This window comes from Hippoglossus hippoglossus, chromosome 13, assembly GCF_009819705.1.
Source record: "Hippoglossus hippoglossus isolate fHipHip1 chromosome 13, fHipHip1.pri, whole genome shotgun sequence".
NCBI classification, from domain to species: domain Eukaryota; kingdom Metazoa; phylum Chordata; class Actinopteri; order Pleuronectiformes; family Pleuronectidae; genus Hippoglossus; species Hippoglossus hippoglossus.
This window is the reverse complement of record NC_047163.1, coordinates 808,707-835,646: the sequence shown is the minus strand read 5'-3', so window position 1 is coordinate 835,646 and position 26,940 is coordinate 808,707. Positions and strand designations below refer to the sequence as shown.

Genomic DNA, 26,940 nt, shown 5'->3' with positions numbered 1-26,940 from the left:
GACTGCGGCGAGGAAGAGCCTCGCTGGGCCTCCATCAACCTGGGAGTCACCATGTGCATCGAGTGCTCCGGCATACACAGGTAACCACAACAGGAGGCGTGTCTAATGCTACCTTCGGGTTTTAAAACGCATCTCTGTTGCTATGGTTACAATGGAAGCTTTTGTAAACGCTGCCGGTCTCATTTTAATTAGAAAACTCCGGGGTTGTGTTTTATTTTGGACGAACAGTAACGTTTGTCAAGGATGACCCAGACGCCCACGCTCTCGAGCAGTGTACTTGTACGGTCATGTGACGTGTGGTCAGGTGTGTTTGTGTGGACGGAGATGAAACTCTCTTTTCAAACCTTTTTTCAGTCTCTGGCTTGTTTCTGTTAAAACTTATTTTCCCCTAATATCGTCTCATATTATGTTATATATTATAAATCATATTATGTTATCTAGAGTAAACATTATGGACACTTTGATATTATTTGTGTTGAATTATTTTAGAATATATCGCAATCAAAATATGCTCCGGTTTTTGTGTAAAATGATGTCATCATGTCTGTAGGAGCCTCGGTGTTCACCTGTCTAAGGTCCGATCTCTCACCCTGGACTCATGGGAGGCTGAACAGCTGAAGGTAACACACACACACACACACACACACACACACACACACACACACACACACACACACACACACACACGCACACATGCACACATGCACACATGCACAAATCAAACCCAGCGACTTCTTCTTCTTCTTCTTCTTCTTCAGCTCCTTTGTGTTTTGGGAAACGATGTCATGAACCAGATCTACGAGGCTCGATGTTCAGAAGAGGGACGAGTCAAACCCTCGGCCAACAGCCCGCGGTAACGTCACTGTGCACGTATCTCGTTACTGAAACATTAAATAAGTGAATTCATGAATTTCTGGTCATTTTAATAATTAATAATCAATGTGTGTAATGTGTCGTGTTGATATCAGGGTTTTTTGGATAGTGTGAAATAAGATTTTAGTTTTTCTGGCTGCTGATCAGTTTAGAAACAGAACAGATTAAATAAAAGATTTAGGATGACGGAGAACAAAGTGAACTTTGACCTGAAGCTTCTCCTTTAACTGATTTTCCTCCTCAGAGCCGAGAAGGAGATGTGGATCAAAGAGAAATATGTGGAGAAGAGATTTGTGCAGAACAGCCGCTCGGACCCAGATCGTAAGTCTGACCGAGCCGTTTGCCAAAGTGATAACGGTATCATTACATCCTTTGTTAATGTGGTTAAAGCAAAACATGCTATGTTTTCTGACATGATGAAAAATGATTTAATTATCAGATATTAGAAGAATCTCGTTCTGTTTCAGAGCGTCACAAGGCCGCGGCCGGGCTGCGTCTGTATCAGGCGGCGTTGGATGGAGACCTGGTTGCTATGGCAGTGGCGCTGGCTGAGGGGGCAGAGGTCAACGGCAGCATCGCAGAGGAGGAGGGACGTACGGGGCTGATTGGAGCTGCTGTCGGGGTGAGAGGCATCACAGACCTATTTAATAACCACTGGTCACTTTTAACCAGGTTTAAAAATAAAAGCCACGTTTCTATTCTCAGCGGTTGTAATACTTTTCCCCATGTGATTTCAAATTGTTCAGATAATCCTTATTTTAATGTTTCTCTCTACTGCCTGCAGGGGTCACTGTTGGCCTGTGAGTTCCTGCTGCAGAACGGAGCTAACGTCAACTACCGAGACCTGAGAGGACAGGGAGCGCTACACGCTGCTGCCACCGCTGGACACACTGGGTAATAACACACACACACACACACACAAACACACACACACTGTACACGCTGTTTAAATAAGATCAGAGGGGGCTGATCTTCATTGGCTGTTGTAGGCAGGTGTGTCTGCTGTTGAAGAGAGGAGCCAATCAGTACGCTGTGGACGAGAGAGGACAGGACCCATTGGCCATCGCCGTGGAGACAGCCCACGCTGACATTGTCACGCTGTAAGTCACCGGAGTGTGAAGACGTTTAACGTGTTTGAATGAAGTTGTGGAAGCGATCACGGTTCTCATGTTTCTCTACAGCGAACGTCTGCTAGCCGTCGTTTGTCTGTAGCATCACGAGCATCACGAGCGACATCAGAGGAAAAGCTGCTGCAAATTATCATTAGTTTTATAAACTAAGGTAGATCAGGACCAATGTTTATCTAACGTTAACAACACATCATTAGCTGAACAAGCTAAGTTAGCTAAATCAGACCACTGTCTACCTCAGGTTAGTTGTAGATCGTATTAATCCTGACATGAGTAAAGTGTTGTCGTGGTTTCAGGCTGCGGATGGCCAGGATGAATGAAGAGATGAGAGACTCAGACGGAGTCTTTGGATCCGTTGGTGAGTCGACTTTTACTTCCCCTCTAACCCGTCGCTCGTGACAATCGTCTGTAAACACCGGCGCACGATTTTAAATGGGACGTACTTTTCTCAGGGGACGACCAGACGTTTCGGGACATCTTCCGAGACTTCAGCGACATGGCGTCTCACGACCCGGAGAAACTCAGCCGGCGGCGGTTCAGCAGGGGAGGAGGGGAGAATGAGCGGGACGAGGAGGAGGAGGAGGAGAGAGGAAGAACAGGAGGAACAGGAAAACCGGTGAACAGGAAAGTCTGTGATGAAAAGACGTCAGAGTGACAGTTCCTGGCGCTGGAGGCGAGTCGGTCTGCAGACCTCCTCACAGTCGAGTCCCCAGAACCTCATTTCAACATTAAGAAACGTTTACAGATTTCTACACATGAACCTAGAAGGTATAACGATACAATCACGTATATTCTAATGACAGTTTAACCTAATTTACTTCATGTTCAATTACTATGTGTCAGCAGTGTTAAAGACGAGGGGGGGGACTTTGACTGCAGCTGATCATTCAATTTATCATCAATTCATCTGGCAAAGTTTTTCAAGTTTCATTTGAAAGTGTTTTGTCCAACAGTGAATATTCAGCTGGTTGAAAACCCAGTGACTATTATTTACATCTGAGAAGCTGGAGAATCGTTTTCCTTTATCACAACCTCTGGGTAATTGGGACGTGTAAAGTTTGTTTTAAAATGTTTTAGTGATTTTAGACTTAAAATATATATTTTTTAATTATTAATTCATTGATACTAGGAAATCTTAAATTTACAGCTGCAAAGTATGAAATCATGATTGAGCTCATCATCCCTACTGGTTTTTATTCATGTCCTTTCATACCTGTCATGAAACAGGTAAGTTACATTACAGAAGTTACTTTCTGGGTCAGAAGTTACATTGTGTGGGCGGGGCCTCTGAGTTACACATTGGAGGCGGACGTAAACGTTTCTTCTTCTAAATGTGAACGCAGCATTTTGGATTTCAGGTCGTTGATCTCAGGACCAATGTGAGGGAAGTGTTTTATTTAAACAGAAATTGGCAGTGGTGTGGTGGTTAAAAGGTCAAAGGTAAAGATCAGTGTCACAAACTCATTGATTTAAGATACGAGTTATGAATTTAACCCAAACTGGAGAAAATGATGGTTTTCTAACCAGAAGGTCAAAGGTCAACTTCACTGACCTCATCTCCTGAAACTGGATCCATCGCAGGAGAGAAAGTGACACGAGGATCTGACGTTAGTTTCATGTTCATCAAACACTGACCTCGCTCTCGCTTTTCTTCCATTTATTTAAGAAAACATTAAAATGTTCAAACGAAAGAATTGAAATCAGCTGATTTGTTCATATTCAAACGTTTCTCTACGTCCTGGTGACCAGCGTCCAGCAGCTGGACGGACACGTCTCTGTTGGTCCAGCAGCTGGACGGACACGTCTCTGTGTTGGTCCAGCAGCTGGACGGACACGTCTCTGTGTCGGTCCAGCAGCCGGACGGACACGTCTCTCTGTTGGTCCAGCAGCTGGACGGACACGTCTCTGTTGGTCCAGCAGCTGGACGGACACGTCTGTCGGTCCAGCAGCTGGACGGACACGTCTCTGTGTCGGTCCAGCAGCCGGACGGACACGTCTCTCTGTTGGTCCAGCAGCCGGACGGACACGTCTCTGTTGGTCCAGCAGCTGGACGGACACGTCTGTCGGTCCAGCAGCTGGACGGACACGTCTCTGTGTCGGTCCAGCAGCCGGACGGACACGTCTCTCTGTTGGTCCAGCAGCCGGACGGACACGTCTCTGTTGGTCCAGCAGCTGGATGGACACGTCTCTGTGTTGGTCCAGCAGCCGGACGGACACGTCTCTGTTGGTCCAGCAGCCGGACGGACACGTCTCTGTTGGTCCAGCAGCTGGACGGACACGTCTCTGTGTTGGTCCAGCAGCTGGACGGACACGTCTCTGTTGGTCCAGCAGCTGGACGGACACGTCTCTGTTGGTCCAGCAGCTGGATGGACACGTCTCTGTTGGTCCAGCAGCTGGATGGACACGTCTCTGTTGGTCCAGCAGCTGGACGGACACGTCTCTGTGTCGGTCCAGGCTGAAGCATCAGTTGTGTTCAAATGTTCGTGGTCCTTAGAGGATGAACTCTAATAACTGTGGTGATCCCGACTAGTGCCCCCGTCAGGTCAACATGTCAACTACTTTGATTTCAGGTCTCACGTTGCTTTTTATTGATATAAGATTTGCTGGTGGTTTTCTCTGTCTTCTGATTGGCTGACGGTTTTCTGAGTGACAGACGTCCAGACCAACCACAGGTCAGGGACTGCAGCTGCTCCTGTAACTTGGTAAAACCAAAATGCGTCGGTAGTAGAAATAATAAACGTGGCTGAAGGCAGGTGACATCACGAAGTCACAGACGTCCCGTTTAAAGGCTCGGTCTCTGAATACGAGCGTTTCTCGGTGGACAAAGTGTTTTTAAACGGAATCTGTTTCCCATTAAAACACAAACTTCACTTTCCACAGTGACGGACCTTAGTGGTTTTAATTTGAACCAGTTTGAGCCTTCTGACAGTTTCCTTTAAGACTTGAGCACATTTTCCACGTCAGGATTGTTTTATTAACGTTTGATGTTTTCTGTGTTGTTCTCTAACCTGTGTTCAGAAAAAGGGAAGTGAGTCGTGTTTCTGAGGTTCTGAAGGATTTCAGCCACAGAAACGTATACAAGTACTGAACAGAATCAGCTCCGAGGCAGAACTCACATTCACTGACATGTTGATATTCTTCTAAAAACGTCCTCGTTTCAGAATCATGTGAATGAACGGTTGTCTCCTGAGTTCAGACTGAAGCAGGAGAACGAGTGGATTCGAACTCTGATAAAAACATTTCACTGTTACTAACGTGAGGCTGTTCAATAAAAACTATTAATACACGTCTGAGTCTGTGCTGCCTTTGGGGGGGGGGGGGGGATTAATGAAGGTATTCGAATGTGGTGGAAAGTAAGTGAGTACATTTACTCTGTTACAACTGGAAGGAAGTTACAGTTCTTCCTTTCATGTCACTTTATATAAGTTGAACCTCGTGTTCACAACTTAGACAAAACCTGAAGCTGTATAATTATTGATTCATGATGAATGTGATATTCTGATAGTGAGACCATGGAACCATTTCCGCTCCATTCAGTTAAGTTATTAAATAACATGAATAAGAATAAACAGATTGTAGTGTTACAGGTCAACCATCCAATCACAGTCAGCGTCTCTGGCCAAATCTTTATTAACAAACTGAAAATAAACATTTTCACCAGAACAGAATTTAACTGTTGTATTTTGAAGTTTATATAAAATATCAATTTACAAGTTTTAGCAAAGTAATTGAGGTGAGAAAACATTCATTGTTATTGGCTAATAAGGTGAGGCCCTTTTCTTCTTCTATGTTTTAATGAACGTACGGAGACAAATCCACGTGTTTGAGTCTGATGATGTTTTAACGTCTCTGATCACACCTCAGTCTTTCCTCTTCTTTTTCCTCTTCTGTGGTTCCTCCTCTTCCTCCCCCGTTTTCCTCTTCGGCTTCTCCTCCACCTGCTCCATTGTGTCCCACACCTCGTCCTCCTCCTCCTTCACCTCCTCACTCACCCCCTCCGTCCCCGTCTCCCCCGCTCCGTGCTCCAGGTCGCGGCTGGACAGCAGGAGGCAGTTGAGTCTGGACTTCAGGTAGACTTTGTGCAGCAGCTTGCGGTCCTCCAGGCCGTGGATGCGGAGGAAGCGGTCCAGGCCGCAGGACGCCACTACCGGCTGGGAGGGGTGACACTGCAGCCACCGCACGCCGCCCGCCAGGCCCTTCAGACAGCCGCGCACCAGCCCTTTCCTCAGGTCCAGCAGGGCGATCTCTCCGTGGGTGTTTCCAACCACCACCGTGTTCCCGGCGGTGGGCAGGGACAGGGCGGTCAGCGGGTACTCGCCGTACTCAGCCTCCAGGACGGGACGGCGCTGAGGGGAGGACGGGTCGAAGACATGGATCTGACAGAGGACACAAAACAAAGTGATGTTTGTACAGAGGACACGTCAGTGACTTCACAACCAGGAGGGGGCGCTCTCTTTAGCTTCATAACCTTTAAATATTCAGGAGACATTGAGACAGTCTGAGTGAAACTGACCTGTTCACGTTGTTCACAACTTGTTATATCATGAGAGTTTATGTTCAGCAGCAAAAGATCAAAGGATCAAAACTTTGAATAACATGAGTCAAATGTTTGTGAAACATGAAGATTAAAGCTGAATGGGTTTTAATGGTTGAGAACATCAGGTCTGTCTCTGTGTCCCTCTGTCTGTCTGTGTGTCTCTGTCTGTCTGTGTGTCTCTGTCTGTGTCTCTCTCTGCGTGTATCTGTCTGTCTGTGTCCTTCTCTGTGTCCCTCTGTCTGTCTCTCTCTGTGTGTCTGTGTCTCTGTCTCTATGTCTGTGTCTCTGTGTGTGTCTGTCTGTCTGTGTCCCTCTGTCTGTCTGTCTGTGTCCCTCTGTCTGTCTGTCTGTCTCCTTCTCTGTCTCTCTCTGTCTGTGTCTGTCTGTGTCCCTCTGTCTGTCTCTGTGTCTCTGTCTCTGTCTCACCTGATGGAAGCCTGTGCACGTCACCACTTTGTCGGTCTCCGGTATAAACGCCATGTCTCTGACCCAGTGCGGCCTCCGTAGATCGAGCCAGTCGTCCCGCATGTTCTTTGCGGTGAACGTGGGTTCCTCCGGCCGCTCCAGGTCCCAGATCTTCAGGCCGTTCTCCTTCCCGCCGGTCGCGACCCTGTTCGGATGAACCGGGCTCAGCCGCATCCTGCACACGTTCTTCCCGGCGTCCAGTTCGGCGACGGGCTCGGTGCTGTCCTCCTTCCAGACCCGCACCGGCCCGCGCTCCCCGCAGGTGAGCAGCCCGGAGCCGCTGAGCGCCGCCAGCCCGGTGAAGCAGCCGTCCTCCGGGTCCCCGCAGCGGCGGCTCTCGGTGAACTCGCCCTTCTCGGTGCTGAAGGTCTTCACGGTTCCGTCCACGGACCCGACCAGCAGCTCGCTCTCCGCCGGGTCCCCCCAGCACAGAGCCCGCAGCTCCTGGTCCCGGCTCAGGTGTTTCGTGTTGCAGAAGTTGAAGGCCTGTTTCCGGGACACGCTGACCCCCTTCAGGATCCCGGTCTCCGAGCCGAGCCACACGGAGCACAGCCGGCCCCGCTCCTCCATCTCCCCGCTGTCTGACCCGCTGTCTGACCCGCAGAGAACCGCACTGAGACCGAAGCTGGTCCCGGTTCTGAAAACACGCGTGGTTCCTCTGTGCGTGTGTCGCACATCTATGACGTCAGGCCACACTCCAAAACTTTATTGATATTTTGTTTCAGTTCAGAGAAAGAAAATAAAACGGAAATACTCCGTCAAATACTAAACCTGCAGGGAAATTAAAATGTTATAACAGTAAAGATTGAACAATAAAACATGGATACAAATGTATAATGTGACCTGAACCCAGTTTTAAGTCAAAGTCTGTAACTAGTATTATTATTATTCATATTCATATTCATATTATTATTATTATTATTATTATTATTATTATTATTATTATTATTATAGTAGTATTGTGAAAATGTGCGCTTTAACATTAAAAGTTTGGTTAATCGCTTTGGTAAATGTGTCTGCTGCCCTCCTGTGGCCATAGTGTGTAATACAAAATATCACATTGTATTTTCACCATATCTAATAACTTCTAACGTTTCTTTCTGTAAAATATATACTATATATAGTATATATATTTTTTTATATATATATATTTTTCTAGGAACAGTACAACAACAGTACGGCTTTTTTGTGCATTTGGTGTGTATGTGTATATATATATATATATATATATATATATACCAATTTTTGACGTTACACGTTCGATCATATCAACTTTAAGTGAAGTCATCTCAACAACATGGAGATTCGAACTCGGTGGCGTTTGATTACACGCCATCAAAACACGAGGTTGTCGCATCTGTATGACGACACAGTGGGGGTGGTCCTCCGCGCCCGAGTCTGTTTCTAACAATTACTATAATAACAATGACTTATAACAATAATATATAAATTCTTACAACATATTTAATTTAGATTGAAGTTGATGTTGGCTCTTGTTCGTATTGTAACTTAAAAAAAACAAGGTGTTGATAAAGTTTATTTAAAAACCGCAGTGACGCCATCAGGCAGCGCCCGCGTGTGCAGATGACGCAGTTCCGCCATCTTGGCTCTGAGGCTGCGGTAGGTAGCTATTAGCTGTTAGCTCAACACGTCGTTAGTTTCTGGTTAATTTTGTCTCCGTGAGGTTAAAGTGAAAGTGGTTCCGGTTCTTCGGGTCTGAACCTGAACCTGAATCCGCGTTGGGGGGACTGATGGACGGGGAAGAGGATGACTTCATGTCCGGGAGCCGCTCCGGTAAAAACCACACAAACTGTCTTTGTTTCCCGGTAAAACCACGAAGCTCCGGTAACTTCCTGTTTCCTCGAGTCTAAAGTTAAATAAACTTTTATCAACGCGACGCTCGGATGAAGAATTAGCATCGCTAGCTTGTTGTTGTGAGCTAACGATGCTAATGTTTGGGTTTCAAACAGGAAAGCTCTGGTTTGAAATGATCAACACAATAATCATCTGATTCCAAACTCTCACTTCAGGTGATTATTTCATATTCAGCAGCAGATGTAAAATGATCCATTCTTACACTCTGGTGTTGAACCACTGGTCTCAGATCTGATAAGTGCTGATTTTATTTTGTCTATTTTTAATTGATGGATTACAACATTTATTATGAAATTAATGAGCAACATGAATCTTAAACTGTGATTCTGTTGAAGCACGTAGTGAAGATTGTGAGCAGTAATAATGTTTCATATTCACTGTTCGAATCCCTCTTGGTGCAGTTGTTGTTGATTTGAGATGAACGTGGAGCTGAAGGAGCTTCAGAGATAAAACCACCTGGTTTCTATAAGAACAGTTTCATCAGCTCAGATCTCAGATCAGACGGTTTCACTCCCACGTGTTTCTCGTGTGAACCGATTTGATGAAGATCTGCTGAACTGGTGTCGACCTGGTGCCAAGTTCACGTGATTCCGGGGTTTTGATGCGTGTTTGCTGCAGGATTTGTTTTTACCTCATTTCACTGAACTCACGATGTTATTTGATCCAGTTTGTAGAAAATGTGAAACTTCAAATTCTGATTTGAACGTTTTGTTGTTTTCTGGATTTAAAAGCAAACCTAAAGATTGTATCTCAGTATATTTTCTACAATGTGCTGAACTGCATGGTTTCTGCATTAGCTCTGGTTTGCTGTAAAGTAGATTTTCTACTGGAGACACTTGGATGTGACGGAGCGTGTAGATGAAGTTTGGAATCAATGTGTGCACCTGTTGAACAGGGGAACCTTAACATGCTCATTTAAAAGTTTGGTTTACAGATTATAAATGATCCTGAAATCTTTCAGTTTGAAAGTGAAGTTATACCTGAACGTTGTGTTGTTTGTGTTGTTCTTGACCTGTTGTGTGTCCTGCAGATGACGGCGGTGGCACTCCGGTTCAGGATGAACACCCGGCGTCAGACGGCGAGGACGTGAGGAGCGACAGACACGAGTCTGAGGTCAGAATGAGGCTCACTGACAGTGTGTTGACATCACAGATGAAGTGAACACAATCTCTTCATGGTTATTTTGTGCAGGAAGTTGGTTTTATTAACGAGTCCCTGTTTGTCTCAACAGGACGAGGGCAGCAATGAGGAGGACGCCCCTCACGCTGTGGAGACCAGCGGGGCAGCCAGCGGCTCTGACAACGAGGAGCGCAGAGGGGCCGACAGCGACTCAGAGGGTGAGGCCCCCAGGGGCCACGGTGACCACGACAAGAGTGACTCGGAGGTTGAGGCTCCTCGTCCTGCCAACAGCGACGGCGACTCCCCGGTCAAACACAGGACGAGTGGATCAGACAACGAGGATTCGTCACCGGTCAAACACAGAGCGTCAGATCATGAGGAGGGGGAGGGGTCATCTCCTCCTAAACGCAGAGGGAGTAGCTCGGACAAAGAGGAGGGGGCGGAGGGGGCGGACCGGCCCAAAGCGGCCGCAGACAGCGACTCAGAGAACGAGGACGCCAAACCTGCGGCGTCCAACCGGTCCAAAGCCGACAGTGACTCTGACACAGAGGCGCCCGCCAGACGAAAGGCGGCACAGATAGACTCTGAGGAGGAGGGAGGGGAAAGGAAACAGGAGGAAGTGGGAGGGGGGGCGAAGTGGAACGCTGTGATGCAGTCTGACAGTGAGGATGAGGAGGAGGGACGAAGGAAGAAGGCTGCAGCAGGAAGTGACGGAGAGAAGCAGGAGGAGGAGGAGCAGAGAGACGACAGCGACGGCGAGAAGCCAGGTACTGACCTCCGATCAGCTCAGTCACAACGATAAGATTTTAGTTTTAAAACTAAATCGACCTCCGTCCTCACAAACACCTGAAAACACACGTACACTGGTCATGTGGTGTAAACAGGAAGTAGATAGTCTTCTCTGCAGTTGGTTGCTTAGTTATAGTTATAAATACTAGGAACGAGTAAGAGTAAAGTACAGCAACGCTTTTTATTCGCCGCTGGTGGTCGAGTCATGTGACTGATGAGAACTAATCAGGAAGAGGACGTGGGCGCCAACAGTTTCTGTTCGTCCGGATTAAAACAACCCCAGAGTTTTCAAAGTAAAACGAGAACAGCAGCGTTTCTCTGATTCAGAGGCTGGAAAACTGGAGTCGTGTGGACGCCAGGCGTAACCATAGCAACAGTGATGGGTTTTAAAACCAAAATGTGTTTGTGTGGACGGAGCCTCTGAACAACAGTGATTAAACCTGAGAGCTGAACCACTGATGTTGAATTGAAAATGATTGTGTGTGTGTGCGTGTGTTATTTTTCTTCTGTGTGTGTGTGTGCGCGTGCAGTGAAGAGGAAGAAGGCTATCCTGTCAGACAGTGAGGAAGAGGAGAAAGTAGATAAACCAGGTAAGAGATGTTTTTATATCGTGGCTCATTTTTCACTGAAATGTAAAATCAGCGTCTTTGTGCAGAAAAACTGTTAAAATGTCATAAAAAGTTAATAAAGTGATGATCACATGACACCTGGTGGAAAGTGTCTCTCCACATCCTCACAAACATCGGTCACATGCTTGTTGTTCTTTCTTCTTCAGCAGCCAAGAGGAGTCGGGCGGTGTCGGACGATGATGAAAACTCGGACAGCGACGCGGCGTCGGGCGGACCTGATAAGAGTCTGGCAGCCAAACTCAGGGAGCTCGGCTCCGACAGCGGCAGCGAGGACGAGAGCTCGAAGGTCGAGGCAGGGAACAAGGATGAGAAGGCGCTGTTCGGCAGCGACAGCGACTCTGGAGACGAGGAGGAGTGAGTTCAGGATTTCTCATCGGTCGGTGTAAACGGCCCCAGAGCTGCTGGTGTGACCTTTGGCCTCTGTTTGTTGCAGGAAAATGATCGCAGACATCTTCGGAGAGTCTGGAGACGAGGAGGAGGAGGAGTTCACGGTGAGTCGAACCTCCAGCAGGTTCTGTTTCCCTCTGTGTCGCCGGTGCAGCTCGAACACAACAAACAGTTTCTACCTTCACTCCTCTTCTCTTTCCTTCGTCCTGACCTTTGTGAAAAGGAAGAGACTTCAGCATCGATCACTCTTACCCTCAATGCAGGACTTTCCTGAACTGTGTACACATCGTTTCATAGATGTGGTTTTAATTTGCACACTGAAGAGTAGAAAAGCTGAAATGTGAATCAAAGTGTGTCTGCTGCAGGGTTTCAACCAGGAGGACCTGGAGGGAGAGAAGCTCCAGGCCAAAGAGAAGCAGCAGCAGCAGATGGAGGAGGAGTCGGACTCCGACGAAGGAGTCGACCGCAGCGGCCAAGAGTAAGAACCCGCTTTCAGTTAACTACCTCAAATCAGACAAATCTACTGAGCAGGAAACTTGTTTAGAAAAAGTGAACTCCTGGTCTCTAACGCTCGCGAGTCAACGCTGACGTCGGTGAAATCAAATCACACGTCTGGTTCACGTCTCGGTAGAAACCGAGTGGAGCGCCGTCTCCATCTTTACTCCAAAGAGCTGACTTCAGACTCCACTCACTTTTTAATATTTAATAAGACAAATTAAAGTATGAGAATCTGCTTTATTTTATAAATATGTGAATAATAATGTTTTATCATTGTTTCTTCACATTTTCTACATTTTCTAAACGCTCAGTTGAGCAGGTTTGTGGTTTTTATAGTAAAATAACAATATTTTTCAATTTGGCTTTTGTGTGTCTGTGTGTGTGTGTGTGTGTTTCTGTGTGTGTGTGTGTTTCTGTGTAGCACCAGCTTCATGTCTGACTTCGACATCATGCTTGCTCGGAGGAAAGCCATGAACAGCAAGAAGCGAAGACACCGCGACGGAGGGACGTTCATCAGTGACGCCGACGACGTGGTCAGCGCCATGATCTCCAAGATGACCGAGGCTGCAGAGGTGCGCCCATCAAAATAAAAGCCTCAGCGTGTTGCTGCTGCTTCTGTGTGAGTCCTGACCGACGGTGTGTTGTTTCAACAGGAGGATCGAACTCTGAACAGTCAGAAGAAACCGGCGCTGAAGAAACTCACGCTGCTGCCGCAGGTCGTCATGCACCTGAAGAAGTAAGAGTCTGTTCCACGTTCACACCTCATCACACATGGTTTGACATGGAGACATGACACTGTCTAATCCGTGCTCTGACTCGTTTTGTTTTAGAACAATTATTTAATTCGTTAGACGTATCCGACATTTATCTTCTTCGTTAAGAGTGTGGGAAATAAACGTTTTCAAAAGTCATCAAACTTTTTTTATTATTAGGTTTGTTCAACTTGTGTTCTGTCATTTCTATAAACTGTTTTCAGATATTTACTGATGTCCTGACATGTTCCTTATGTGGTTTGGCGGTTCTGGAGGTTCTGTGTGTGAGATCAAATGTCTGAGTCAGTGTCTCTGGACATGTTCTGGATCTTCTCCTGCAGCCTCCTGGTAAAATGTGTGTAACATGTCAGAGTGAGTCCATGTGAGGACACAGCAGGACAATGTCCTGAAGCTTCCCAGTGAGCGAGTGGACGTGTTGATGAGGTTTGAAAACAGCTGCTCCTGTATTTGTGTTTTAAGTTCTGGTGTTTTTCCCTCAGACAGGACTTGAAGGAGACGTTCATCGACAGCGGGGTGATGTCGGCCATTAAAGAGTGGATCAGTCCTCTTCCAGACAAGTCGCTGCCTGCTCTCAGAATCCGAGAGGAGCTGCTGAGGATCCTGCAGGAGGTGAGGTCGCTGCTCGTTCACCTCTCTCAGGTAAAGTCTCAGTTCAGCCTGTTCTCATCGTGTCTCCTCCTGCAGCTGCCCAGCGTCAGTCAGGAGACTCTGAAGCACAGCGGCATCGGCCGCTCCGTCATGTTCCTGTACAAACACCCCAAAGAGTCTCGATCCAACAAAGACCTGGCTCTCAAACTCATCAGTAAGAAGCTGTCTCTTTGTGCTGTGTGTTGTTTGTTGGTCAGACGACAGGAACCAGCTCCTTCTCAAAGATTTAAAAGATTACAGTGAGCATCATGTGCTCTTCTTTCGGTTGTACCACAGTTATTGATCTGTGTGTGTCTGGGTCTCGTTTCCAGATGAGTGGTCGCGGCCGATCTTTGGTTTGACGTCTAACTACAAGGGAATGACGAGAGAGGAGCGACAACAGAGAGATCTGGATCAGCAGATGCCTCAGAGACGACGACTGAGGTACCGAACAACTTTCATCTCGACCGCGTTAAACAACTTTGATGTTTGTGCGAATTCGTAAGCACTGAACATCTCTGGTTAGCATTTCTGCTCCGTGTGCACCGCGGTGCTTCTGCAGGCGTGGTGCTGAGACGTGAACTCACCCTACGTGCTCACAACTGCTCAACAACGTCCCGCTCGCTCATCAAGTTCAGTTTAGAGACTTTGGAGGCGGGACAGTGGCTGATGCCCCCCTCCTCTGATTGGTCACTTTGTAGACTCTCTGATCTTCTCACCTCATTCACCTTCATTTCTCTGTAGCAGCTGTAAACTTCATGGATCACCATTCACAACCTTCATCACACTGTCACGAATACACAAACAAGAAGTAGTAAGTAGTTTGAGAATGCCGAGTTCTCGTGTTGGATAAAACCTGGAATATCTCTGACATTGTAGATTGAAAAATATGTTTTTTTTTTACTTAGGACAAGTCTATTTTAACTTTTGTATTTTCATCACAAGTTTGGTCTTAAACTTCATTTAAAAACCGATGAACTCGTTCGCAGCTTTGGACTCAAACAGACAGAGACTGAATCTTTGACACGTTTCTGACTCGGTGGATTTGAGGAGGATTCTGATTTTGGTGCGACTGGTTTCAGTTGTTCCGATGTGACGATGCCTCCTCTTCCTCCTCTTCCTCCTCTTCCTCCTCTTCCTCTTCATGTCTCAGCTCTGCCTTGTGTTCTCTCTCCTCTTCGCCTCGTGTGTTCTTCCTTTCAGTCTTTCCTGTCGTACTGTTCATTTTTTTTCTGTCATTCATCTTCATCCCTCCATTTCATTTCTCCCCCTCCTGCTCCCCCAGTCAGCCTCAGAAGGTGGAGAGGGCGGAGGAACCTGACGTCTTCTCTCCACCAATCAGGTTCAGTCATATGATTGCATGGTTGCACTGTGAGCGTCTCTGCTGACTGACAGTTTAACAACAGGAAGGGAAAGTGAACCGTGTCTAACACGACATTATGACGGTGTTTTTAACGACAGTGATCGTGACAGGCACTAATGAAACGTTCTGTTTATTGTGAATGAAGCTGAACACGTCACGCAGCAGCCTCGCGTTTGTTCAGTCGGTGTCGTTCAGCTGAGTTGACCCGATTGTTCCTGAACCATCAGGGACTGGTTTGGCATCAGGAACTCAATTTACTCTCTGGTTCCTTGAGATGCACGTGAGGATTCCCTGAAACGGTTTCAGGAAAGAAGGCTGAGTCTTTGAGTCTTTGAGTCGCTGCCTAACTGCTGTGAGGTGATGAAAACTAACAACAGCATGAAGACTCCTGGTTCTACCAGTAACGGCTCTTGTTTGACTGCAGACGTAAAACATCAGCTGCAACATGTCAGATTGCTGACATGTGTTTCCATGGTTACCTGATATCAACCAAAGTGTCTCTGTCTCCTTCCCCCTCTCTCCCTTTAGCTCCGGGGGTCAGACGCCTCGGAGAGACCTGGAGAAGCAGCTCACTGGAGAGGAGAAGTAAGTCCGTTCAGGTTGATGATCCAATCTGTGTTATGACTGTAAAATGCCTTCATGCTCTAATGTTCAGTAAACACATCACGTTCCTGCCCATCGCTGCTGCTCCTCTTTTCAGCCTCTGTCTCAAACACTTGGTTTGAGCTCCTGTCTCTTTAAGACCCCCCCCCCTCCTGATAAAGCCCAGCTCTGATTGGTCAACTTGGTCAACTTGATTGGTCAGCTTCCAGAGCGAGTAGTAAATGTCGGGCGTGGCTTTGTTAGGAGGCGTGTCAGACTTGTTCTACATGTAACTGTAGGACATTGTTTTGTCATGTGACAGATTTGGTCTCTGGTTACGTACGCTGAGATTTTTAAATGTTTGATTTTGTCTTTGGTTCAAAAAACTTAACTTATTGTGGACTTTTAAAATCTCACAGGAAGTCACAGTAATATTATTATTATAACGACTGGATTTCCCCCCCCCCCATAGAGCTCTGCGACCCGGTGACCCCGGGTTCTGCGCCCGGGCTCGAGTCCCGATGCCGTCCAACAAGGACTATGTAGTTCGACCCAAGTGGAACGTAGAGGGCGACTCCAGCAGGGTGAGTACATGGGGGGGGGGGGGTGTTTACAACACAGGAGCATACAAAGACCACGTCAGTCCAGTGGCTCCAGGACATTGGGGAAGCACTGGTGTCTCCTGGGACAGACACATTTAACAAATTGTTAAAAATAATTGAAAAACAATCTTGGAATAATAATAAACAGAAATTATTCACAGGATAAATATAATAATTCTTAGATGAAGTGTTTATACGGGTTTGTCATATTTAATATGATTGATAAAGATAATCTGAGAATATGATTTTGTTTGAAGAACTGTTCATTAAATACATTTATTTAAGAAAGAAGCTTATTAAATACGCTGTTAATGATCCACTGGTAATTAAAAGTAGTTAAAATTACTGTAAATACAATGTAAATTGTGGGGAAATGTATGTTTTATAAAAAACATTTTCCACTTTTACACAAAATATATTTAGATGAAAATGCTAAATGATTTTCCTGATAATTGATGACCTCGGAGGTCAGGAGCTGAGCTGTGATTGGTCCTCTGTAGAGCGGCTATAAGAAAGGCCTCAGCCCACAGGGAGCAAGGTCAGCATAGAGGGCAACAAAAGGCCCCTGTAGTTCCTGCGGTTGACCAGTGGGGGGCAGTAAGTCCTTTTGCATGGTGTGCAGTGATGGTCCAGCTGTGTGTGGCGTCCACAGAGGGGGGGGGGGGGGGGGGGGGGGGGGTCTGTCCATGAGGTGTCTGACCTCTGACTCACCTGTGACCTCACAGACCTGTGACCTCACTAACATGGCTCACGTGATGAACATGGTGGAGGCTAATCGTTCATCACATGACGCCCTTCGCCTCTACCTGTGGTGCGGAGCTTCCTGTCTGGGGGGGGGTTAAACGGCGAGCCACCCGGGCGCCTGTCGACACGAAGCTGAAACAATCATTTCAGTGAATGTTGAAGTGAATCTGCAGCGGAAGGTTCCAACTTCTCCAACTGTGAACACGTGTGGACAAAACAAGACGAAACAACAAGTGACTTTATTTTCCTTTCAGTGGAAGTTCACGTGTGAGAAGATGAAACCAAGGAAACTGAGAAGTTCTAATTAAAACTCAGTTATGAAAGACGCCGTGAATGAAGAACCTGTCAATCAATCTACTGATCAATCGTTTCAGCTCAAATTAAAACAGTGTCACTGTGACTCAGCACTTCCTGCACATATTTCACAATAAAAGTCAGCAGCTTCAGAGGGTGTTTTACCTTCGTTCATTCGCTCTGATTGTGAAACAGGAAATGAGATTCACGGACGATGTCGATCGGTGGAAGAACTGAAAACTTTAACGAAAGTAATAGTACATGAGTGTAGCTGTAAATGAAATGTGTATAAAGACCTAACTGACGTCAGATGGAATGTTTTTAACACGTCCCACATTTCTCATGTGTGTTCTGTGTGTTTCTCATGTGTTTCTCATGTGTGTTCTGTGTGTTCTGTCCTTCAGGGTCCCATGAAGAAGGGAATGTCCCGTGTCGATAAACAAATGCGTAGAATTGCTGACATCCGCCGCCTGACGAAACCGGGTCACGCTGTGAAAATCAGTGTTGAAGGCAACCGGATGCCGCTCTGATTTTAACCTCCGTAGGATTTATTCACTTTTTCTTTTTAATGTTTTGTTCCTGAACACCCCCCCCCCCCCCTCCTCCTCCTCCTCCTCCTCAGGTCCTGCCCTGCCTTGCTCAAGGGCTGAGGTCAAAGTGTGAACGTCTGCTGATGTCACAGATATTTGAGAGATTTTGACCCCCCAGGTTTTCCAGAACCAAAATCAGGAACCAAACGATCCACCTCTGCCTTTTTGTTTCTGAATGTGAAGGTGTTTTTATTTGGCGGCGCAGACGACCTCCCGGTCCATTTTGTCCCCTCTCTGCTGCCGTAGCAGCTGTACAGGTGTCGTCAGGACGCAGCTCACAGGAAACGCTGCGTCTGATCTCAGAGTCTGTGAATGTTCTGTATCTGATGAGGATTTTGTTAATAAAGTCACAAACTCTCTTCACTGTTCTCACTGTCGCTTCTTACAGTTCGTTCACTCTCAGGCTTTGTTGCTTCGTGATGTTTTCAGACCAAACACATTAAAGAGCCTCAAAGTCCAACACACACCCATCAGCACATAAACATCCCATAATCTAATCATCAGTATTTTAATACTCTTTTCCCTGCTGGTGTCCTCGTCCTCTTTCCATCACTCAACCTGAGCTCCTCTAACGTATGTTAATGTCTCTTTATTATTAATATAATTATTACATCAACAAATCAATTTATTTTCCAGATTAAGATCCATCGTCTGATCAAATCTTTGAAACCTTGAAGAAAAAACTCTTTCAGATCCGTGATCATTGATTCTTTATTAAGCACGAGAACACGTAGATTAAGAAGCATTTTCAAAGCAGAATGAGTCAACAGGTCGGAACAGGAACAAAGTTCTCTGACGAGGAAACGTTCTCCACTGCACCAGTGTGTCGCACCAGTGTGTGGACCAGTGTGTCGCACAGTGTGTCGCACCAGTGTGTCGCACCAGTGTGTCGCACCAGTGTGTGGACCAGTGTGTCGCACAGTGTGTCGCACCAGTGTGTGGCACCAGTGTGTCGCACAGTGTGTCGCACAGTGTGTCGCACCAGTGTGTGGCACCAGTGTGTGGCACCAGTGTGTCGCACCAGTGTGTGGCACCAGTGTGTGGCACCAGTGTGTCGCACCAGTGTGTCGCACCAGTGTGTCGCACCAGTGTGTCGCACCAGTGTGTGGCACCAGTGTGTGGCACCAGTGTGTGGCACCAGTGTGTCGCACAGTGTGTCGCACAGTGTGTCGCACCAGTGTGTGGCACCAGTGTGTCGCACCAGTGTGTCGCACCGTCATCGGCCTGTAAATCGTGTTTATGGTTCGTACACGTCTGTTGTGCTGAAGCTGCAGAACCTGAATCTGCAGTTTTTTACTGCAGCTGCTGACAGGAAGGAACAGCACCAGCAGGCGTCTGTTGGTTTTAAAGGAACATTCTGTCAGTCGCTCATGTTTTAGCTTTTCTCTTCGTGTTTTTAATGAGGAAGCTTCTATTGTGGATGTTTCAACAAACTGGTTTCATGAGCTGACGGAGCCCCGGGTCTGGGGGGTGAGATTCCCAGCCTGTGGTGTATCTGCAGCCTGGTGGTGCAGTGGACACGTCTCGGCTCCTCCTGCTGTAACAGACCTGCTGCACCAATGAAAACATAAAACTACGACACACAAACTCAAGTCAAGTCGTGTCAGACATTTCAGTTCGAGGTGACGGACACCTCCGGTCAGAGTCTCGGGGGGGGGGGGGGGGGGTTGTGATGCATTCAGGTCTCTGATGATCCTCAACAGTTTTGAGATTTGATGATGAGACATATTCTGATCACTTGAACATAACCTGGAGACCAGATTCATCCAACTGATCAGTAACGATGTTTACACGGACACCAACATTCAGATGATGTTAATACTTTAATACTGTGATTAATACCGAATCAGGTTAATCGCAGAATGTTAGTTTCCAGGGAAACGCAGTCGATGTCTTAGTGCAGGAGTTTTTCTTTTATAGAAAGTAAATGAAGGTTTTGCAGGTTTTTCGTTTCTGTTTCCAGATTCGTATTAAGACTTTCTGCTGCTGTGAACGTGAGGAAACCACGTGAAGGATTAAAGTCAAATCACTTTGGTTCGATCTTTTCTTTGGTCCTGACACTTCTGCAGGTGTGACGGATTCACGGAGCAGCACCTGAATGCATCATTGCACATTCATTGCTGTGGGGGGTGCACAGTTGAAGCGAAGGTGGATGATTGACGGGCGAAAGGCATTTGGTGGGCGTGTCCCAGCAGGTGACTGGCAGTCGGTGATTGGCTGTTTCATGCATCTGTGGTGAGTCTGCAGAGAGAATTTAAAGTTCTGTGTTTTAACATTAACGACAAACGAAGCTCGTTATTTTCATCGTGAATGACTGTACCTGTCCAGAGGGGGCGGGCTTTCAGCGGTAGGGGGTGGAGCCTATCCTCTGCTGTTCGGTAGGCGACTCATGCCAATCCTGTCCATGGGAGGAGGATTGGCTCGTCGCCGTGGCAACTCTGCGACTTTACTTTAAAACAACAAGAAGAAGAGATAAACAACACCGCAGAGCAAACTGGTGCCACCCAAAACAAAAACCCAAAACCATTTGTACGATGCAGGTTTTCATCGTACAACAGGATGTACACCAGGATCTTGTTTTCCTCTGTTTCAGTAACTTTCCTCTGAGAGACTTCACTGCAGCTCATATTCTCAACTTCTTCAAACACCTTTCAGGGCCTGAGTTTATTCTCAGGATTATCTCAGGTGTGTCTCAGGTGTGTCTCAGGTTTATCTCAGGATTATCTCAGGTGTGTCTCAGGTTTATCTCAGGTTTATCTCAGGTGTCTCAGGATTATCTCAGGTGTGTCTCAGGTGTGTCTCAGGTTTATCTCAGGATTATCTCAGGTGTGTCTCAGGTTTATCTCAGGTTTATCTCAGGTGTGTCTCAGGTGTGTCTCAGGTTTATCTCAGGTTTATCTCAGGTGTCTCAGGTTTATCTCAGGTGTGTCTCAGGTTTATCTCAGGTGTGTCTCAGGTTTATCTCAGGTTTATCTCAGGTGTGTCTCAGGTTTATCTCAGGTTTATCTCAGGTGTGTCTCAGGTTTATCTCAGGTTTATCTCAGGTGTCTCAGGATTATCTCAGGTGTATCTCAGGTGTGTCTCAGGTTTATCTCAGGTTCATCTCAGGTGTGTCTCAGGTGTGTCTCAGGTTTGTCTCAGGTTCGTCTCAGGTGTGTCTCCGGTGTGTCTCAGGTGTGTCTCAGGTTTATCTTGTCGTCCTACCTCTGCTTGTTTGTTGCCTGTTTGGTTTCCATGGAGCTGACTGACAGGCGGTCCAGAGGTGCATTGTTGCCGGGGAAACTCCTCTTCCTCTTTGGCTCCATGACATCATTCTCCATCCTCACCAGGTCGTCCAGTAGGAGCAGCTTTGCCGTTAGCTCCTCCCCTTCCCTCTTCACTCCTCCAGGACGGAAACGAAAAGCTGCCAGAGGCCTCAAAAGGGGCCGGCCTACGTGCTGGAACACAGGGACAGGATGGGACGAGGTTACGTCCTGAAATTAAAGGTTACCTGATTTTTAATGCAGATATATATTTAATAAAATTGTCAATGATTCCTAAGATGTCGTTATCAATCACTCAAACACAGGTTTGATATTTTACAGTTTTACCATTAACTTTATCATAAATAATGATAAATACATAGAAAAAACAAATATAACCATATATAGTGATATATAATAATATATATATAATAATTTAACATCAGTAAAAAAATGCGACGTCTGCAGGGTGAGGTCAATGAAACATGTGACTGATACGTCACATGGAATCATCTGGAGATGATGCAGACAGATTGAATATATATACACATCTGAGGTCGTCCTGAGTGTCTCCTCCTCTTTGTATCACTAAAGTTGTGACTGATGTGAAGTCTTTTATTTTCTGTGAGGGAGGCTCCGATTAGAAAAATATTGACCTCAGCAGAGAAAAGCCTCCCTGCTCCGCTCAGTGTTTTCTTACGTCAGGACTCCATGTTGTGGATCAGCTCTGACGTCACGACCCCGACAGCGGGCCGTGGCTGACTTCCTGTCCGCCCGCTGCCTCTGATGAGTCAGACGATCAGGTTTCATCCAGACTAAACAGAAACCACCTTCAGGGCCTGTGATGTCGGCACAGGGGCCCACAGAGGGAGGGGCCGTTTGGTTTGGCCCTCGGGATGATTTGATAAGAAACAATCTGATCTGATCCAGGTCTGAAGCATCAGTTCAACACAGGGATCAAAAACCAGTCAAGGAGAGAAACGTGCCACAGTGCTGATGATGAATGTTCACAATCAACTTTCTCCTTCTTAGCTGGAATGAATCTAAAACCATGGATGGTCAGCATCAGTAAATAATTCATAAATATCAATTTATAAATTGTTTTCATCCTGTAACATTTACACACACCTGCTGTCGGACTCTGAAGCTTTCAACGCTGCAGTGCAGCACCGTGATGATCAGCAGGAGGGACAACAGCAAACATCTGCAGGACTGCATCTACAAGAAGAACAAGAAGAGCACCTGAATGCACCACAGTTTAACAAGAGGAGCACCTGAATGCACCACAGTTTAACAAGAGGAGCACCTGAATGCACCACAGTTTAACAAGAGGAGCACCTGAATGCACCACAGTTTAACAAGAGGAGCACCTGAATGCATCACAGTTTAACAAGAGGAGCACCTGAATGCACCACAGTTTAACAAGAGGAGCACCTGAATGCATCACAGTTTAACAAGAGGAGGAGCACCTGAATGCATCACAGTTTAACAAGAGGAGCACCTGAATGCACCACAGTTTAACAAGAGGAGCACCTGAATGCACCACAGTTTAACAAGAGGAGCACCTGAATGCATCACAGTTTAACAAGAGGAGCACCTGAATGCACCACAGTTTAACAAGAGGAGCACCTGAATGCACCACAGTTTAACAAGAGGAGCACCTGAATGCACCACAGTTTAACAAGAGGAGCACCTGAATGCATCACAGTTTAACAAGAGGAGGAGCACCTGAATGCATCACAGTTTAACAAGAGGAGCACCTGAATGCACCACAGTTTAACAAGAGGAGCACCTGAATGCACCACAGTTTAACAAGAGGAGCACCTGAATGCACCACAGTTTAACAAGAGGAGCACCTGAATGCACCACAGTTTAACAAGAGGAGCACCTGAATGCATCACAGTTTAACAAGAGGAGGAGCACCTGAATGCACCACAGTTTTAACAAGAGGAGCACCTGAATGCACCACAGTTTAACAAGAGGAGCACCTGAATCAATCAATCAAGTTTTATTTGTATAGTCTCATATTCACAAATCCCAGTTTGTCTCATAGTCTTTAACAAGGTGAGACGTCCTCTGTTCTTAACCCTCAACAAGAGTCAAACTACTAAAACCTTTCACAGGTAAAGAAGGTAGAAACCTCAGAGACACACGTGAGGATCCGTCTCCCAGGACGGACACAAGTGAACAGATGTCACGTGGAACAGAGAACATCAGAGAGATAAAGGTTTTAACAGCTTTGATAAGAATAAACATTTTGAAGCATAACTGAAGGTCAGTGAATTGATGGATTATTGTCATTAATGGTCGAGTATCTGAGGAGAAATATTATATATCAAACAGTCCTGCTTCAATCACAGTCCACGATCAGGGTCCACCATCAAGATCGGATGCCACTATCGTCCACAGTCATTGTCCACTGCCGCCATTAGGATCCATCATCAGCTGCCACCTCGGTCGTGGTCCACCACCAGTATCTGATGCCAACACGATAAAGGATCTGCCATTACGATCTCTGATACGCGATCCACAGCTCATAATCCACGATGTGGATCTGCGGACCTGAATGCATCACAGTTTAACAAGAGGAGCACCTGAATGCAACAAGAGGAGGTGCTCCTCTTCTAACAAGAGGAGCACCTGAATGCACCACAGTTTAACAAGAGGAGCACCTGAATGCAACAAGAGGAGGTGCTCCTCTTCTAACAAGAGGAGCACCTGAATGCACCACAGTTTAACAAGAGGAGCACCTGAATGCACCACAGTTTAACAAGAGGAGCACCTGAATGCACCACAGTTTAACAAGAGGAGCACCTGAATGCACCACAGTTTAACAAGAGGAGCACCTGAATGCACCAGTCACGGTTTACGTCATTGTGTTTCATAAATAGTATTTGTATTACCTTCTTTATACGTCACTAATAAAACTTTCTGTATGAAACATGAGTCGACCATTGACGGCACAATGAACTCAGAGGATAGATGACAACAGAAACTTAAAAATAATGTTAGTGGGTCGAGTTCAGGTCGTAGAGTTAAGTTATAAAACCTTCACTAATCATCACTGTCATCAAAGTGTGACTGAATGTGTTTTAGTGAGTAATGATGTCATCACCACAGAACATTCAGGAATATAACTTATTGTTTTTGTCAGTTTTTATTGATTCTTCCCCATTTAAGTCTGAAACTGGACAAAATGTTTCCACCAAATTTTTCTCAAGTTTCAAAGTCATCTCCCATCTCTCTCTCTCTCTCACACACACACACACACACACGCACATAAACGCACACACACACACACACACAGCAGGACACTTTTAGCTCAGCTGACGGGTGAAGTGTATTGTCCAGCAACATCGGCTAATTTTAGCATTTTCCATCCCTACAAATAAACGCCTTTTGACCGTCACATAAACGCACGCTTACGTGCACGGCCCTGCATACCCCTCTCTTCCCCCTGATACACACACACACACACACACACACACAGTAACACATTATTCCCTGCAAACAGATGCTAAGACAGTCAGACTCAAGCCTTTGCCTTCAACGTCACACACATTTTTCATGATGCACAGACTGCTGTGCACGCTCCTAAACATGCACACACACACACACACACGAACCATGAACTTCTCCCATTCACACCACTGCTGATGCTGACCTACTGCAGCTCTCATTCATGCACGTGTGAGGACTCACACACTCACACTCCCACACTGTGAATTCTTCCATTCACAAAAATACCCTGTATCTTGCTGCCGACTGAAATTCAGCCTCATTGTCACAGATGCATCAGAAAACACCTGAACAGTAAAAAAAAACTGTATCAGGAACTTTTAGTGTGATTTAATTTAACAATTAAACCTTCATTCAAGATTTAGATTTGAATTTGAATCACAGAGAATAAAGATCTATTACAACCTGTTGAGATAAGCAGCAACAACAGTGAACATAAAATATTACATTTATCAGAATTAAATTACTACTAATACAAAAATCATGCAAACGTCAGATCAACGATTTCATCGTAGAAGAAGAAGAAGAATCGTCTCTTTGAACCACAGAATCAATCAGTTCCGTGTGAATCAGTTTCTGCAGCACTGATGAGTTTTGTTTCGAAAAAATAAAACAGAAGAAGAAATCAGCAGCTGAAATGAGTCACAGAAAAATCTAATGACAAATTAAATATGAAAATAGTAAATGTGAAAATATTTTGCTGCAAAGAATTAAAATGTGCATCAAATGTTTCATGCAGAGAATCTGACAAAAACTTTTCACAAACAGGTTTGGGATAATATTTAAAAAAAAGAATCACCTGGTGAAAAGTGACATTTTTTGCAAAGTAAACCCGCAAGAGTGTGAGCCTGTGCACACCTGCACAACACACACACACACACACACACACACACACGCACACACACACACACACACACACACACACACACACACACACACACACACACACACACACACAGTAACATGTATAAATGAGTGTGTACCTTCAGGGTGAGTCTCTGTGAGGAGGAGCGTCTCTGTCGTCTCTTCTCTCTGTTCCTGTCTTGTTGTGGCTTCACATCAGGTTTTATAGCAGCTGCCCGGGAATCTCCTGTCCAATCAGCAGCCTCCGCTCCTGTGACATCACGTCCTGTGCTTCTTTTGAGTGTGTGTGTGTGTGTGTGTGTGTGTGTGTGTGTGTCTGGAATTTCACCATCAGACCCATTACCTGTTAATGAAATCTCCTGGGAGCAATCACAGCTCCTCTCCACTCGTTCCCTCCTGCAGGTCACTTTGTAAAAACAGGTTCATATCTCTGATGTTTCCTCCACAGTCCTGCTCTGTCAGACTGAAGGTGCATCTGAACCAGGTTGATGATTGGGACAATAATTCACAGCGAGAATTTGACTCCACTTCACCCTTTTCACGCAAAGCACCAGACCTCTACTTCCGTAGGCTAAGCCTATTAGTTGATGTAACGGTTACCAGACTCGTTTTGGTTCATCGGGGAGGAAAGTAATCCAAAGTACCAACAACTACTCGATCTACTTTGAGTACTGAGTATAATAAGGTACCCTTTGACTCGATCGCGATCATAGTACAAATGGACAAGGCCAGACACACAACAACTAGCCCACACTTTTATAAAGAGAATGAGACACACTGGCTCAAATGTTCAAGTGATTCACTTTATTTTCAAGCATCATGCAAACAAAAGTATTAAAAACAACAATAATGTAAGTAAAAAGTGTTAGATCACCACGTTCACTCGCTGGTGTCCGTAACACAGATTGATTATCACTAGTAAACCAGTAGGTGGCGCAGTAACTCACTGCTCTCTGCCATTGTGTCAGTGACGTCATCTTGGCTTCTAGGTTCTCTTCAGTGAGTGAGGTTCTTCACTAACTTCAGGATGGAGAAGATCCTCTCACAGGCCACTTGCTCACTGCGAGACGTCTGTTGCTGCTCAATATATTATCGCTGGTCAAGTTGACTGTTCAAGGCCAAAAAGACCATCAGGCCACCGGGAAATGTCCTGGAGCTCCTGATGTGCAGTCTGGAGTCTACTGACAATTTCATTCTACTGCTTGGAGAAACTGATAGCAGACGTTTCACGTGCACAGAAGTAACGGGAGCACAAGGAGAGGAGCTGAAGCTCAGGAAATCTGTCCAAGCAACAAAATATCTGAGAGCAAGCGCAGAGTTTGAGCAGAAGCAGAGAAATCTAAACAAAGGCAGGGTCTGTTTGAGTGGGAGCTTAACAACGTCTGAACAAGGAATCAGGAAGTCCTGATCTCACACTGAATGACCACGCTCTGGAATA

At 46.0% G+C, this 26,940-nt stretch overlaps 4 protein-coding genes across 7 annotated transcripts; 2 read left to right on the top strand and 2 right to left on the bottom strand.

Annotated features, from left to right (window-relative positions):
- Nucleotides 1-6: 6 nt before the first annotated feature.
- On the top strand, nt 7-2,963 carry LOC117772483 (arf-GAP with coiled-coil, ANK repeat and PH domain-containing protein 2-like). Its single transcript, XM_034603651.1, has 9 exons — nt 7-80; nt 551-620; nt 759-853; nt 1,118-1,194; nt 1,341-1,495; nt 1,658-1,767; nt 1,863-1,973; nt 2,300-2,361; nt 2,456-2,963. Exons 1-9 carry the CDS (start codon nt 52-54, stop codon nt 2,656-2,658), a joined length of 912 nt encoding a protein of 303 aa, XP_034459542.1. The 5' UTR covers nt 7-51; the 3' UTR covers nt 2,659-2,963.
- A 2,630-nt stretch (nt 2,964-5,593) lies between these two features.
- wdr74 (WD repeat domain 74) lies at nt 5,594-7,693 on the bottom strand. Its single transcript, XM_034603639.1, has 2 exons — nt 6,967-7,693; nt 5,594-6,379 (listed from the first exon to the last, which is right to left on the bottom strand). Exons 1-2 carry the CDS (start codon nt 7,573-7,575, stop codon nt 5,864-5,866), a joined length of 1,125 nt encoding a protein of 374 aa, XP_034459530.1. The 5' UTR covers nt 7,576-7,693; the 3' UTR covers nt 5,594-5,863.
- Nucleotides 7,694-8,575: 882 nt separating this feature from the next.
- On the top strand, nt 8,576-18,070 carry LOC117772448 (protein IWS1 homolog). 3 transcript variants are annotated; one of them, XM_034603599.1, is made up of 16 exons: nt 8,583-8,799; nt 9,911-9,993; nt 10,112-10,766; nt 11,319-11,378; nt 11,567-11,771; nt 11,851-11,908; nt 12,170-12,282; nt 12,724-12,874; nt 12,956-13,038; nt 13,555-13,684; nt 13,760-13,877; nt 14,035-14,146; nt 14,988-15,044; nt 15,594-15,650; nt 16,120-16,231; nt 17,692-18,070. In XM_034603599.1, the coding sequence occupies exons 1-16, from the start codon at nt 8,757-8,759 to the stop codon at nt 17,815-17,817; spliced, it is 2,163 nt and encodes a 720-aa protein (XP_034459490.1). In that variant the 5' UTR covers nt 8,583-8,756; the 3' UTR covers nt 17,818-18,070. The 3 variants fall into 3 exon arrangements, with proteins under 3 accessions (XP_034459491.1, XP_034459490.1, XP_034459489.1); XM_034603598.1 differs by having other exon boundaries at nt 11,564-11,771; XM_034603600.1 differs by lacking the exon at nt 14,988-15,044 and having other exon boundaries at nt 8,576-8,799; nt 11,564-11,771.
- Nucleotides 18,071-19,923: 1,853 nt separating this feature from the next.
- Nucleotides 19,924-25,718, bottom strand: ostn (osteocrin). 2 transcript variants are annotated; one of them, XM_034603676.1, is made up of 5 exons: nt 25,622-25,718; nt 22,248-22,337; nt 21,082-21,317; nt 20,198-20,326; nt 19,924-20,118 (listed from the first exon to the last, which is right to left on the bottom strand). In XM_034603676.1, the coding sequence occupies exons 2-4, from the start codon at nt 22,335-22,337 to the stop codon at nt 20,239-20,241; spliced, it is 414 nt and encodes a 137-aa protein (XP_034459567.1). In that variant the 5' UTR covers nt 25,622-25,718; the 3' UTR covers nt 19,924-20,118; nt 20,198-20,238. The 2 variants fall into 2 exon arrangements, with proteins under 2 accessions (XP_034459567.1, XP_034459566.1); XM_034603675.1 differs by having other exon boundaries at nt 19,927-20,118; nt 22,245-22,337.
- Between the last annotated feature and the right edge of the window lie 1,222 nt (nt 25,719-26,940).

Excerpts from the sequence above, each read along its gene's own strand:
- LOC117772483 (XM_034603651.1), top strand. The coding sequence starts at position 52 with ATGTGCATCGAGTGCTCCGGCATACACAG. Across the intron at positions 81-550 it reads GAGTGCTCCGGCATACACAG|GAGCCTCGGTGTTCACCTGT; the intron begins GTAACCACAACA and ends TCATGTCTGTAG. Across the intron at positions 1,496-1,657 it reads TGATTGGAGCTGCTGTCGGG|GGGTCACTGTTGGCCTGTGA; the intron begins GTGAGAGGCATC and ends TACTGCCTGCAG.
- wdr74 (XM_034603639.1), bottom strand. The coding sequence starts at position 7,575 with ATGGAGGAGCGGGGCCGGCTGTGCTCCGTGTGGCTCGGCTCGGAGACC. Across the intron at positions 6,380-6,966 it reads CGTGCACAGGCTTCCATCAG|ATCCATGTCTTCGACCCGTC; the intron begins GTGAGACAGAGA and ends GTCCTCTGTCAG.
- LOC117772448 (XM_034603598.1), top strand. The coding sequence starts at position 8,757 with ATGGACGGGGAAGAGGATGACTTCATGTCCGGGAGCCGCTCCG. Across the intron at positions 11,772-11,850 it reads GACTCTGGAGACGAGGAGGA|GAAAATGATCGCAGACATCT; the intron begins GTGAGTTCAGGA and ends TGTTTGTTGCAG. Across the intron at positions 15,651-16,119 it reads CAGCTCACTGGAGAGGAGAA|AGCTCTGCGACCCGGTGACC; the intron begins GTAAGTCCGTTC and ends CCCCCCCCATAG.
- ostn (XM_034603675.1), bottom strand. The coding sequence starts at position 22,337 with ATGCAGTCCTGCAGATGTTTGCTGTTGTCCCTCCTGCTGATCATCACG. Across the intron at positions 21,318-22,244 it reads TCAGAGTCCGACAGCAGGTG|CAGCACGTAGGCCGGCCCCT; the intron begins TGTGTAAATGTT and ends GTCCCTGTGTTC. Across the intron at positions 20,327-21,081 it reads CAGGCAACAAACAAGCAGAG|TAAAGTCGCAGAGTTGCCAC; the intron begins GTAGGACGACAA and ends GTTGTTTTAAAG.